Here is an 11,563-nt window from a genome sequence, read left to right on the forward strand (position 1 = left end):
ACTTTGGCCACCTCATGCGAAGAGTTGACTCATTGGAAAAGACTCTGATGCTGGGAGGGATTGGGAGCAGGAGGAGAAGGGGACGACCGAGAATGAGATGGCTGGATGGCATCACGTACTCGATGGACGTGAGTCTGGGTGAACTCCGGGAGATGGTGATGGACAGGGAGGCCTGGACAGGGAGGCAGTGCTGCTATTCATGGGGTTGCAAAGAGTCGGGCACAACTGAGCAACTGAACTGAACTGAACTGAACTGAACTGAACTATGAGTGCCAAAATACCACTTTTTATTCTTGTGCAGGATTCTGCATGATGCCAATCCTTAGACATGTATTGGGACTTATTTTATAATCTAACATGTGGTCTATATTGGTGAATGTTCTTTACCAAATGTGTATTTTACTATTAATGGGTCTGATGTTACATAAATGTCAATTAGGTCAAATGGTTGATGATGTTAAGTCCTTCATATTATTTCTGATTTTTTTCTTTACATGTTCCATCAATTACTGAGAAAATGTTGTTAAAGTCTCCTTGTTTGTAGATTTGACTATCCTTTATTTTCTAATAGTTTTTGATTCATATATTTAGGAATTTTTGATTCATATATTTAAGACTTTAATATATTAGGACTTTTCATCAGAATCAACACATTCAGGAGTGTTTTTTCTTCTTGAATAAGTAACACTTTTATCATTATGAAATGTCTCTATTACTAGTATATCTCCTCATCATAAGCTCCTTTGTCTGATAGTAATACAGCCATGACATATTTTATATGATTAGGGTTCACGTGGCATATCTTTTTCCATTCTTTTATGCTTCTTCAGCTTCTTCTATGCTTCCATTCAGCTTCTTTTTGTCTCTATGTTTAGTGTGTGTATCAACTAAGAAATATATGGTAGGGTCTTACTTTACCATCAAGTTTGACAATCTTGTATTTTAACAAGGGTGTTTAGTCTATTTACACAATAAAATTGATATTTTAGATTGAAATCTACCATCTTGGTGTTTGATTTTCATTTATCTCATCTGTTTTTTTTTTTTCTTGTTTTTCAGTTTCTACTTTTCTAATTTTGGGAGGGTTAATTAAATCTGTTAAGTACTGACCTTGCCTGCACTTGCCCAGAACCAGTGGTTTCAGCATCCAGTAAGACAATGGAGCAGACATGAACAGAGCAAGGGTGGACAGGCTCAGACTGGGGCAGCTGCTTCTGGTGCCACTCCTTCCCATGAAGATTTATTCAAATCAAACAACTGCTGTAACCCTTTGAAGTAACTCCTTCCAAAATACCTTGGCTGCCCCAAATTCATTTAACTCCACCATCAAGGCAGTCGGGCGCTCTGCAGCCAACAGCCAGTCTCTTTGTAATCTTGTTCTCCCTTCTACGTCTCTACTGTTAAGAGACTCAGACCAAGAAATACCTGTACTTCCTCATTTTCTAAACACAATCCAAGTGGCAACTAGACCTCTAGTGTGACAAGAGAAAGACAGGTCTTCACTGAATCTGTTAATTCCATGCTTTATTCTACGGATACAGAAAATATCGACAGTCTCAAATTTGATTGCTTTTGAGATATTTTAGTTGTTCTTCTTGATCATTTTGATCAGGCTTCCCTGATGGCTCAGGCAGTAAAGTGTCTGCCTGCAATGCAGGAGACCTGGGGTCGATCCCTGGGTTGGGAAGATCCCCTGGAGGAGGGCATGGCACCCCACTCCAGTACTCTTGCCTAAAAAATCCCATGGACAGAGGAGCATGGTGGGCTACAGTCCATGGGGTCACAAAGAGTTGGATATGACTGAGCGATTTCACTTTCTTTCTTTTGGTCATTTTTATGATATTTTATATTGATATTTTATTTTAATGATTATTCTAGAAATTATAGTACATCTATAACTTATACATTCAAAATATACTCTATTACTTTGTGAGCTATTTAACAATTTCATAAAATATATTTATAATGACTACTCTCCTCTTTGGATTTTGTCATATATTTTATTTTCACATATGCTATATCCTGCACATTCCTTTGGTGTTATGTCTAAATTAAATAGCCAATTATCTTTAAAGAGACTTAATATGATAATAAATAAATATAATAATGATAAGATTAATGTTTAAAAGACTATTTGTATTTATTAACAAATTTACACTTTCTGGTGGTTTTCATTTTTTCCTGTAGAACTATGTTTTTCTCTGATTATATTTTCCTTCAGCCCACTTAATTCCTTTCAGTATTTCTTATAGACAAACCTAAACAGCATATTTAAAAATAGAGACATCACTTTGCCAACAAAGGTCCGTATAGTCAAAGCTATGACTTTTCAAGTAGTCATGTATGGATGTGAGAGTTGGAGCATAAAGAAGGTTGAGTGCTGAAGAATTGATGCTTTCGAGTTGTGGTGCTGGAGGACACTCTTGAGAGTCCCTTGGACAGCAAGGAGATCAAACAAGTCAATCTTTAAGGAAATCGACCCTGAATATTCATTGGAAGGACTGATGCAGAAGCCTAAGCTTCAATACTTCGGCTGTCTAATGTGAAGAGTTGACTTATTAGAAAAGACCCTGATGCTGGGAAAGGTTGAAGGCAGGAGGAGAAGGGGGCAGCAGAGGATGAGATGGTTAGATAGCATCACCTATTCAATGGACAAGAATTTGAGCAGACTCTGAGAGATAGTGGAGGACAGAGGAGGCTGGCATGCTGCACTCCTTGGGGTTGCAAAGAGTCAGACACAACTTAGTGACTGAATAACAACAAATTTCTTATAGTACAGGTCTGTGGCAGATGAAATCTTTCAGCTTTGTCTGTCAAAAATATATCTATTTCACTTTCCTTTTTAAAGGATACTTTAAAATTCTGATTTTATTGTTTCTGGTAAAGAAAGCAGTTATCACTCTTATTATTGCTTTCTTGTAAAAAATGCTACTTCTTCCTCTGACTGCTTTCAAGGTTTTCTATTTACCTCAGTCTTCCAATTTGACTATGATTTCCCTAGGTGTGTTCCGTGTATTTCTCCTGCTTGAAGTTGCAGAGCTTCTTGGATTTATCAGTTGGTATCTTTTATCAATTAAAAAAAAATCTGGTCATTATTTCTTCAAATACTTTCAAATGCTTTATTTACTCTGTCCTTTCCCTGATGGGACTCAAATTACATGTGTTCTAGACCAGCAGTCCCCAACCTTTTTGGCATCAGGGACTGGTTTCATGGAAGACAATTTTTCATGAACTGGAGAGGAAAAAAGGGGAATGGTTTCAGGATGATTCAAGCGCATTGGAGAACAGCTGTAAAGACAGATGAAGTTTCACTCATTCAGCCTATCCGCTGCTCACCTCCTGCTGAGTGGTCCAGTTCCTAACAGGCCATGTGCCACTACTGGTGACTTCTAAAATCTCTGTTGAGCTGAGGTTTTGGCCAAGAAACTAATGGGTATTCCTATACACATTTCTTCTTATACACATTTCTGTAACCCTCCCCTTTTCCAGTAACTGTCCAAAATTTTTTAGTCAACTTAGCAACTCATGACTCTGATCTCTTCCCTTCACTCCATGAGACTGCTACATTCTGCTTAGGCTTCATTTCCCTGCACTACAGTTTGGAAATTGCTCCCAGGCAGAAAGTCAAGGGGTATATGGACTTCAACTTGAGAGTGTTTCTTCTCTGAGTTTAGCAGACTTGCATGTCCACTGCTAAGTCACTTCAATCGTGTCCGACTCTGTGGGACCCCATAGACGGCAGCCCACCAGGCTCCCCATCCCCCTGGGATTCTCCAGGTAAGAACACTGGAGTGGGTTGCCATTTCCTTCTCCAATGCATGAAAGTGAAAAGTGAAAGTGAAGTCACTCAGTCATGTCCGACTCTTTGCGACCCCATGGACTGCAGCCCACCAGGCTCCTCCATCTGTGGGATTTTCCAGGCAAGAGTCCTGGAGTGGGGTGCCATTGCCTTCTCCACTATCAAATGCTTAAAATCTATTGTTTTATATGTTTTTTTTTTCCAGGAAAGCATCTGAGTGGTACAAAGGCCTCTTGATAAGAAATTGGTCCATACCCATGTGAATCAGTGTGAAATATATTTAAAAGATTAGAATATTTTAACTGAAGTAAGCTGTGAAACAGATTTCTCAAGATATTCTGTGAGGATCTGGGAACTTTCAGAAAGTATCCAGTGTTACTTAATGTGTTGCAGTACTTAATTGTGTTTCACCAATTCACTAAGCCTTTTATCCCAAGTGTTAGAAAAGCAAGAAATTGAGCATTTTGTCAAGTCCTTGCAACAGTTACAAATGTGTGCCTTGTGAGCCTACAGAAACTATTAGTGCTCTGTGCACAAGGCACTTACCCCCCACCCCACCATTGCAGCTAGCTCCAGGAGTCAAGCAGCCTCCTGATATTCTTGCTAGCAAGAGAATCTCAGAAAAATTACCTTGCCCAAGTGAATCCAGCAACTACAGATACCCATAAAAGTGTTCTTATTAAGAAGTCTCCTGAATTAGGTACCTGTCATGGATTAAATTGTCATCTCCTTTGGAATTTTTGAGAGTTTTGTAAAAATTCTGTGTCTGATTATTCCAGTTGTGATAACCTACTCCAGTAATATCTGAGGGCATTATTTCATGACTTGATTAATTAAATCAAACAAAAGAAACAGGAAAGTAAAACTTCCTTTGTTTCAGTGTCACTTTCTTAGGCAACTGGCATTAACCCTACCCCTTCCCACCACCTACAACAAGGGGAGATACAGGAGAGTCCTCTCCCTTAAAATATCAATATCTGTAAGCTTCCCTGAGGGCAACACAATCTTTACTGTGTTTTTCTTCCATAAGTCAATAATTTTTGAGTCACTTCATTGTCTACTGAGAAAAAATTATGTTTTGGTGTATCAGCATATGGAATTAAGTTAAGAAGTTATTGGCTTCTGTGTATGTACTAGAATGATGAGATAAAATCAGCTACATCTTCTTATTTTGGCTTAGACCCCAAAAGTTAAATAGCACTGACATTGCCACTTGCTTGCAAACTCAAGATCAGTACTACTTATACATGAGAATTTGGCAAAAATTATCAAAGCAACCCTACTATGACAGAAATCAAGAAGAACCACCATTAGTTTCCTCATTATTTCTTTACTATTTGTATTATTTTCAACACTTTGGGGATTACTTTTCAAATCAAGAGGAGATGCACTCTGTATAGTCACTGGGTAGACAACATTGAAGTCCCTAGCTAAGTCTCTAGGACCATACCCATTGAATGCTGATAATATCAGCTGTCTGTCCCCTCAGATTCTAAGTTATATTGAGTCACCTTCATTGGAAATTTTGATGCTGAAAGATTTCCCAGATTCAGCTCTTTCTGGCTGATCAAATTGCATAATTAAGTGCAAGAGATCTCAGATTAGCCTGGGTATTGAACTGGACCAGGAGATTGTATCCATAAGGGAATACCCAAAGAATTTAAAACCTTCAAAGCTGTCAAGATGAGTTATCTGTCCAAAAGGAATGCCTTATACGGGGGAATTGTAGCATTTTTTTTTTTCTCAAGAAGTCAGCTTTTCTTGTTATCTTGGACATGCTAAATGTAGCATATCCAGGGTTTTTTTGTTTTTTTTTTTTTGCATGGAAACCTCAGATAGAAGATATTCTTGATGTGTCAAAATTGTTTTCTGATACTAAAAGACTGGAAAAGGTTGTAGCCTGCCACAAGTTACTTAAAACAGCCAATTAAAGGTACCTACTTTTCTACTGGGCAGAGGGGTGGAATATGAGAGGGAAAGGAGAAGCAGAGGGATCAGAAGAATTAGATAAGAATCCATATTAAGTTTGGAGAGTTATTCTAAAGTAACGATTTCTTCATCGAGGTAGGTTCACTTTCAAAATGCCCTAAAGAGGGTCCTTAGTAACCACCTCCAACCTCTGTTGTGCGAACTGGTTTCAATATATGGAGTAACAAGAGTTGCTGTTTTTGACAATGTGGCCTACAGATTGAGGTTTTAAATTATTTAGATGATTAAAGTAATTCCAGAAAATTTAGAGAAACAAAGAAGTTGAAAAAAGGGGGGAAAATGACCATAAATCCTTACCTTCATTCACCTTTAGAAAATGATTATAATTACTACTTTGGTTTGTTTCTTTCCTATTTTTCTAATTCACTAAAATACATTAAACTACCTTTGAAAAATTAAATAACTTTGTACATGGTGAAATACCTTCAAACAACTCAGAAATGTCTAAAATAAAAAGCAAAATTAATATCTTCATCTCTATCCACCAGTTGCCCTTGAGTCCCACATATAAAAACCACACTTAGGTTTTTATTCTTCAAGTGGTTTCAAATTTCCTATTAGATCATATGTTCATGCTTCTATTTCTTGATGTTTTAAATAACATCTATTAGTTCATTTCAGTTCAGCAGTTAATAGCATAGATCCAGAAGCCAGACTCCCTGAGTTTGAATCCTGGTTCTGTCACTTCCTGGCTCTGTAACCCTGAGCAAGTTCCTTAATCTCTCTGGGTCTCCATTTTCTCATCATTAAAATAGAGATAATAGTAGTATTTACTTCACAGTGTTTTTGTGAAGAGTACATGTTTTTGTAAGATGTTTAGATAGTGCTTATGACATATTCATGTTTCAGTAATGTTATTATTTTTATTATACTGAAAGATGAAAATTCTATCTCATTTTCATGGCTTCCTATTTCTACTCTACTACCCTATATTTATTATATTATTTTTAAGGTTTTAAAACAGATTTCAATAATAAATAAAGTCTCAGTTCAGTTGCTCAGTCATGTCTGAATCTTTGCAATCCCATGGACTGCAGTACGTCAGGCTTCTCTGTCCATCACCAACTCCCAGAGCTTGCTCAAACTCATGTCCATCGAGTCAGTGATGTCATCCAACCATCTCATCCTCTGTCGTCCCCTTCTCCTCCAGCGTTCAACCTTTCCCAGCATCAGGATATTTTCCAACAAGTCAGTTCTTTGAATTAGGTGGCCAGAGTATTGGAGCTTCAGCTTCAATATCAGTCCTTTCAATGAATATTCAGGACTGATTTCCTCTAGGATTAACTGGCTTGATATCCTTGGAGTCCAAGGGACTCTCAAGAGTCTTCTGCAACACCACAGTTCTAAAGCATCAATTCTTCAGTGCTCAGCTTTCTTTATAGTCCAACTCTCACATCCATACATGACTACTGGAAAAACCATAGCTTTGACTAGATGGACCTCTGTTGGCAAAGTAATGTCTCTGCTTTTTAATATGGTGTCTAGGTTGGTCCCAGCTTTTCTTCCAAGGAGCAAGCGTCTTTCAAGTTCATAGCTGCAGTCACCATCTGCAGTGATTTTGGAGCCCAAGAAAGTGAAGTCCATCACTGTTTAAAATATAATGAAATATTAAGTTCTAATGAAAACCATTATAAATTAAAAAGGACTGAAATCACAGAGTGCTTTCTTTCTCTCCAAGGATGTAGTAACCTTGAAATCAATCTTTTAAAAAAGAAATAGGAGAATAGAATTATGGACAGAGGGAAAGGGGAGGAGAGGGTGAGATGCAAGGAAAGAGTAACATGGAAATTTATATTACCATATGTAAAATAGATAGCCAACGGGAATTTGCTGTATGGCTCAGGAAACTCAAACAGGGGCTCTGTATCAACCTAGAGGGGAGGGATGGGGAGGAAGTTCCAAAAAGGAGGGGATATATGTATACCTTAGGCTGATTCATGTTGAGGTTTGACAGAAAACAGCAAAATTCTGTAAAGCAATAATCCTTCAATAAAAAATTAATTAATTAAAAAAATAAAAAATATCTCAAAACAAACAAAAATAAAAGGAACAGGAAAATCACCAACTAGTTTGAAATTCAGCAATATACTTATAGAAATAAAAATGTCAGTGCACCAAGAAGAAAACACATGGACATTAAATTCAGTAAATACTATCATAAGCAATAGCAGTCAAATACTTGAGGTAGAAGAAGAAGTCATCTTATTTCTCTCAACTGCTGAACATCCTCCTCATTTTGATGCAAGGAGCTAGAGGCATGTCCCTCAACAAGAAATGGGTGCATGCATGTGCGCTAAGTCTCTTCAGTTGTGTCCCACTCTTCATTGCCCCATGAACTGTGGCCCACCAGGCTCCTCTGTCCCTGGGAATTATCCAGGAAAGAATACTGGAGTGGGTTTCCATGCCCCCTTCCAGGGAACCTTCTCCATCTAGGGACAGAACCTGGGTCTCCTGTGTCTCCTGCATTGCAGGCAGGTTCTTTACTACCGGCACCACCTGGGAAGACCCAAGAAATGGATGTGTGCATGCTAAGCTGCTTCAGTCGTGTCTGACTCTTTGAGACCCTATGGATTGTAACCCGCTAGGCTCCTCTGTCCATGGGACTTTCCAGCAAGAATACTGGAGTGGGTTGCCATGCCTTTCTCCAGGGCATCTTCCCACTCCAGGGATTGAATCCATGGCTCTTCATTTCCCACATAAGAAGGCAGGTTCTTTACCACTAGCACCACCTGGGAAGCCCCAAGAAATGGATGCCTGTACTTAGATCGCCATGGTTAAAAGTAGGTGCTTGAATGGAAAAACATCAGGGAAACTATCACCCCAAGTTCCCACTCCATCTCTAGGCTGAGTGTCACAGGAAGGTTGTTATTTGTTCATCTCTCCTCACTCCACCATACGTTTGGCCAATTGCTTTGGGTCATGGGCTACCAGTCCCTCATTGGCTGCTACTGTGGAGACTGTGGCTACATTCTGTGTCACTGGACTATCCCATCATCCCTGCAAGTGTGCAATTCAGTCAGGATTTTTGTTTTCTTTTTTTTTTTTTAAAGCAAAATGTTCGAGGTTGCAAACAAAAAATAGGATCAGAGAAATCTGGATAAGGTAATTTCAGAAGATATGGTGCTTGATTCCAGAAATTTAGAATTTTCTTATTTTACACTGTGTTTGAGTCCTATTTTACACAAGGAAGTGAATTGGAATTGAAGGAATAGAATGGGTAAATGTGATTTTTATATCTGCTACTGCTGGTGCAGTGGTCAAGAATCTGACTGCCAGTGCAGGAGACAGAAGAGACACAGCTTCTATCCCTTGGTCAGAAAGATACCCTGGAGTAGGAAATGACAACCCAGTTCAGTATTCTTGCTTGGAAACTTTCAAGGAGATAGGAGCCTGGCGGGCTCCTGTCCATGGGGTCAGAAAGAGTCAGACATGACTGAGTGACTGAGCACACACACACACACACACACACACACACACACACACACACACACACTGCTCTTTGTGAGCCTGCGTGCTACCTTGCTTCAGTGGTGCTCGACTCTTTGCAGACCCTATGGACTGTAGCCCACCAGGCTCCTCTCTCCATGGGACTGATTCTCCAGGAAAGGATACTGGAGAGGGTTGCCATGCCCTCCTCCCAGGGATCTTTATGACCCAGGGATGGACCCTGCCTCTCCTGCGACTCCTGCACTGAAGGCGGATTCTTTACTGGTGAGCCACCTGGGAAGACCACACTGTTTTTGTTTTGTTTTGTTTTCTTCCTTTTTTTTAAATTATTATTTATTTTATTTTATTTTTTTACTTTACAATACTGTATTGGTTTTGCTTTATCAGTTGCTATACCCATATAAAAATCTCTGGATGATACCTAGATAGAGATGGGAGAATGAAAATGGAAAAGGCCAATGAAACTTTTTGGGAAAGAATTTTGACCATAAAGATCCCTAAAATCACTGAGAAACCACGAAAAGAAATAACCATTTAGGAAAGTGACGAGTTGCAATATGTTAAGAAAAAAGTACACGATTTTCCATCGAACAAATGACACAACCGACACATATTGAAGCAAAGTTAATGAGGTTTTTAATGTTTTCTTTGGGGTAGAAATGTTTTAAAGATTAAATGTAGGGCCTAAGGGGAGAACCCTTAAGTCTGGTTTGCGATGGTCAGACAGTCCTGGGGCAGTTCATCTGCAGGTGTGGTATCTGATGACCGACTTGGTGGCCTCGGACGTGGCATACTTGCCGAGCTCCCCAGGCAACAGAAGACGCACAGCTGTCTGGATGTCTTCGGTCATGATGGTGCAGCGCTTGTTGCAGTGGGCCAGGCGCCCGGCCTCTTCGGCAATCCGCTCGAACATATCTTTCACAAACGAATCCAGGACGTTCACGGACTCACGGGAAAGACTCAGGCCTGTATGTACTTGCTTCAGCACCCTAGGGAAATAGGTAGCAAAGCTGGAGAAATTGCCCTGATGGCAGCGGCGGCGACGGCGACGGCAACGGCAACGGCGGCCCTTAGCTGTCTTCTGCTTTGCCTTTTTTGGTTCCACATCATACGGCTCTGGTTTGGAGGTCTCGGCTTTCGCCATCTCCGTTTCAGAGGGCTCAGTTTCGGAGGTGCCGGTTTCTTTGGTGATCACGTCTTCCTCATGGCTGTCAGAGGATGGTGCAGACACGGTAGAGCCACCATTCTCCATAGCGCAGCCCAGAAGAGCAGTGAGGCCGTTGACAGCCGTTGGCCAAATTTATAGGCCCAGCTTTCCCTGACGTCACAGACACCGTCCATATCTGATTGGATGCAAGGCAGGGAGGCCTGTTACTATGGCAGCCCATGTCATGTGACACCGGATGTCCCACCTCCCTACTCCTGCTATGCCCCTCCCCCATGTTTAACCCCCAGTCAGTCAAACTCCCCTCGTGCCTCTGACGGTAAAGTGTCTGTCTACAAGACGGGATAGCTGGGTTCGATCCCTGGGTCGGGAAGATTCCATGGAGAAGGAAATGGCAACCCACTCCAGTACTCTTGCCTAGAAAAGCCCATGGGCGGAGGAGCCTGGTGTCCATGGGGTCGCAAAGAGTCGGACACGACTGAGTGACTTCACTTTCACTTTCAGCCAAACTCAGTGAAAGTCACCTAAATTGAAAAATGAAATAATCAGTTAAAGCTTCCTGAGAGAGTATGACAGACCTCCATAGTTCCAGCTCTTTCAGGCATCAGAGTGACTCAGGACACTTGGTGGACATTTTACTCCAACACAGAATCTTCTCCTGGTTGACCTACAGTGGCATGAGCAGAATGTTCTGGCTTCCTCAGCAGAGTGCTCCTGAAAATCATAGGAATGAGATGAGCAGCTATTATCTCCAGGATTTATCAAAACCAGTGATCAGTATGAGGAGAACGACAAAATCCCATTCTCCAAATACAGAACACAAACAGAAATAGGAATCCTTACACATACACACTAAAAATACATAACATTTTGCAAATTATATATTGTTCTCTTAAACCTTATTTAGGTCCCCCAAATACCACACATACTGGAATTGATTAATGATTTATAGTGGTTATTTCTCAAAAAATGATCACTCTTATTGCTGAAAGGCCACTAGGGTGAGAGAAAATGAATAAAAAATGAGAGAAATAAAACACCTAGAAATAAACGTACCTAAAAAGAAAATGAAGAGGAACTAAAAAGCCTCTTAATGAAAGTGAAAGAGGAGAGTGAAAAAGTTGGCTTAAAGCTCAACATTCAGAAAACGAAGATCATGGCAT

At 40.1% G+C, this 11,563-nt stretch overlaps 1 protein-coding gene across 1 annotated transcript; it reads right to left on the reverse strand.

The window, feature by feature from the left end:
• Window positions 1-9,974: 9,974 nt before the first annotated feature.
• On the reverse strand, window positions 9,975-10,487 carry LOC128070379 (late histone H2B.L4-like). Its single transcript, XM_052663697.1, has one exon. It carries the CDS (start codon window positions 10,485-10,487, stop codon window positions 9,975-9,977), a length of 513 nt encoding a protein of 170 aa, XP_052519657.1.
• Window positions 10,488-11,563: the final 1,076 nt, after the last annotated feature.

Source organism: Budorcas taxicolor, chromosome X (genome assembly GCF_023091745.1).
Source record: "Budorcas taxicolor isolate Tak-1 chromosome X, Takin1.1, whole genome shotgun sequence".
Classification (NCBI taxonomy): Eukaryota; Metazoa; Chordata; class Mammalia; order Artiodactyla; family Bovidae; genus Budorcas; species Budorcas taxicolor.

Excerpts from the sequence above, each read along its gene's own strand:
- LOC128070379 (XM_052663697.1), bottom strand. The coding sequence starts at position 10,487 with ATGGAGAATGGTGGCTCTACCGTGTCTGCACCATCCTCTGACAGCCAT.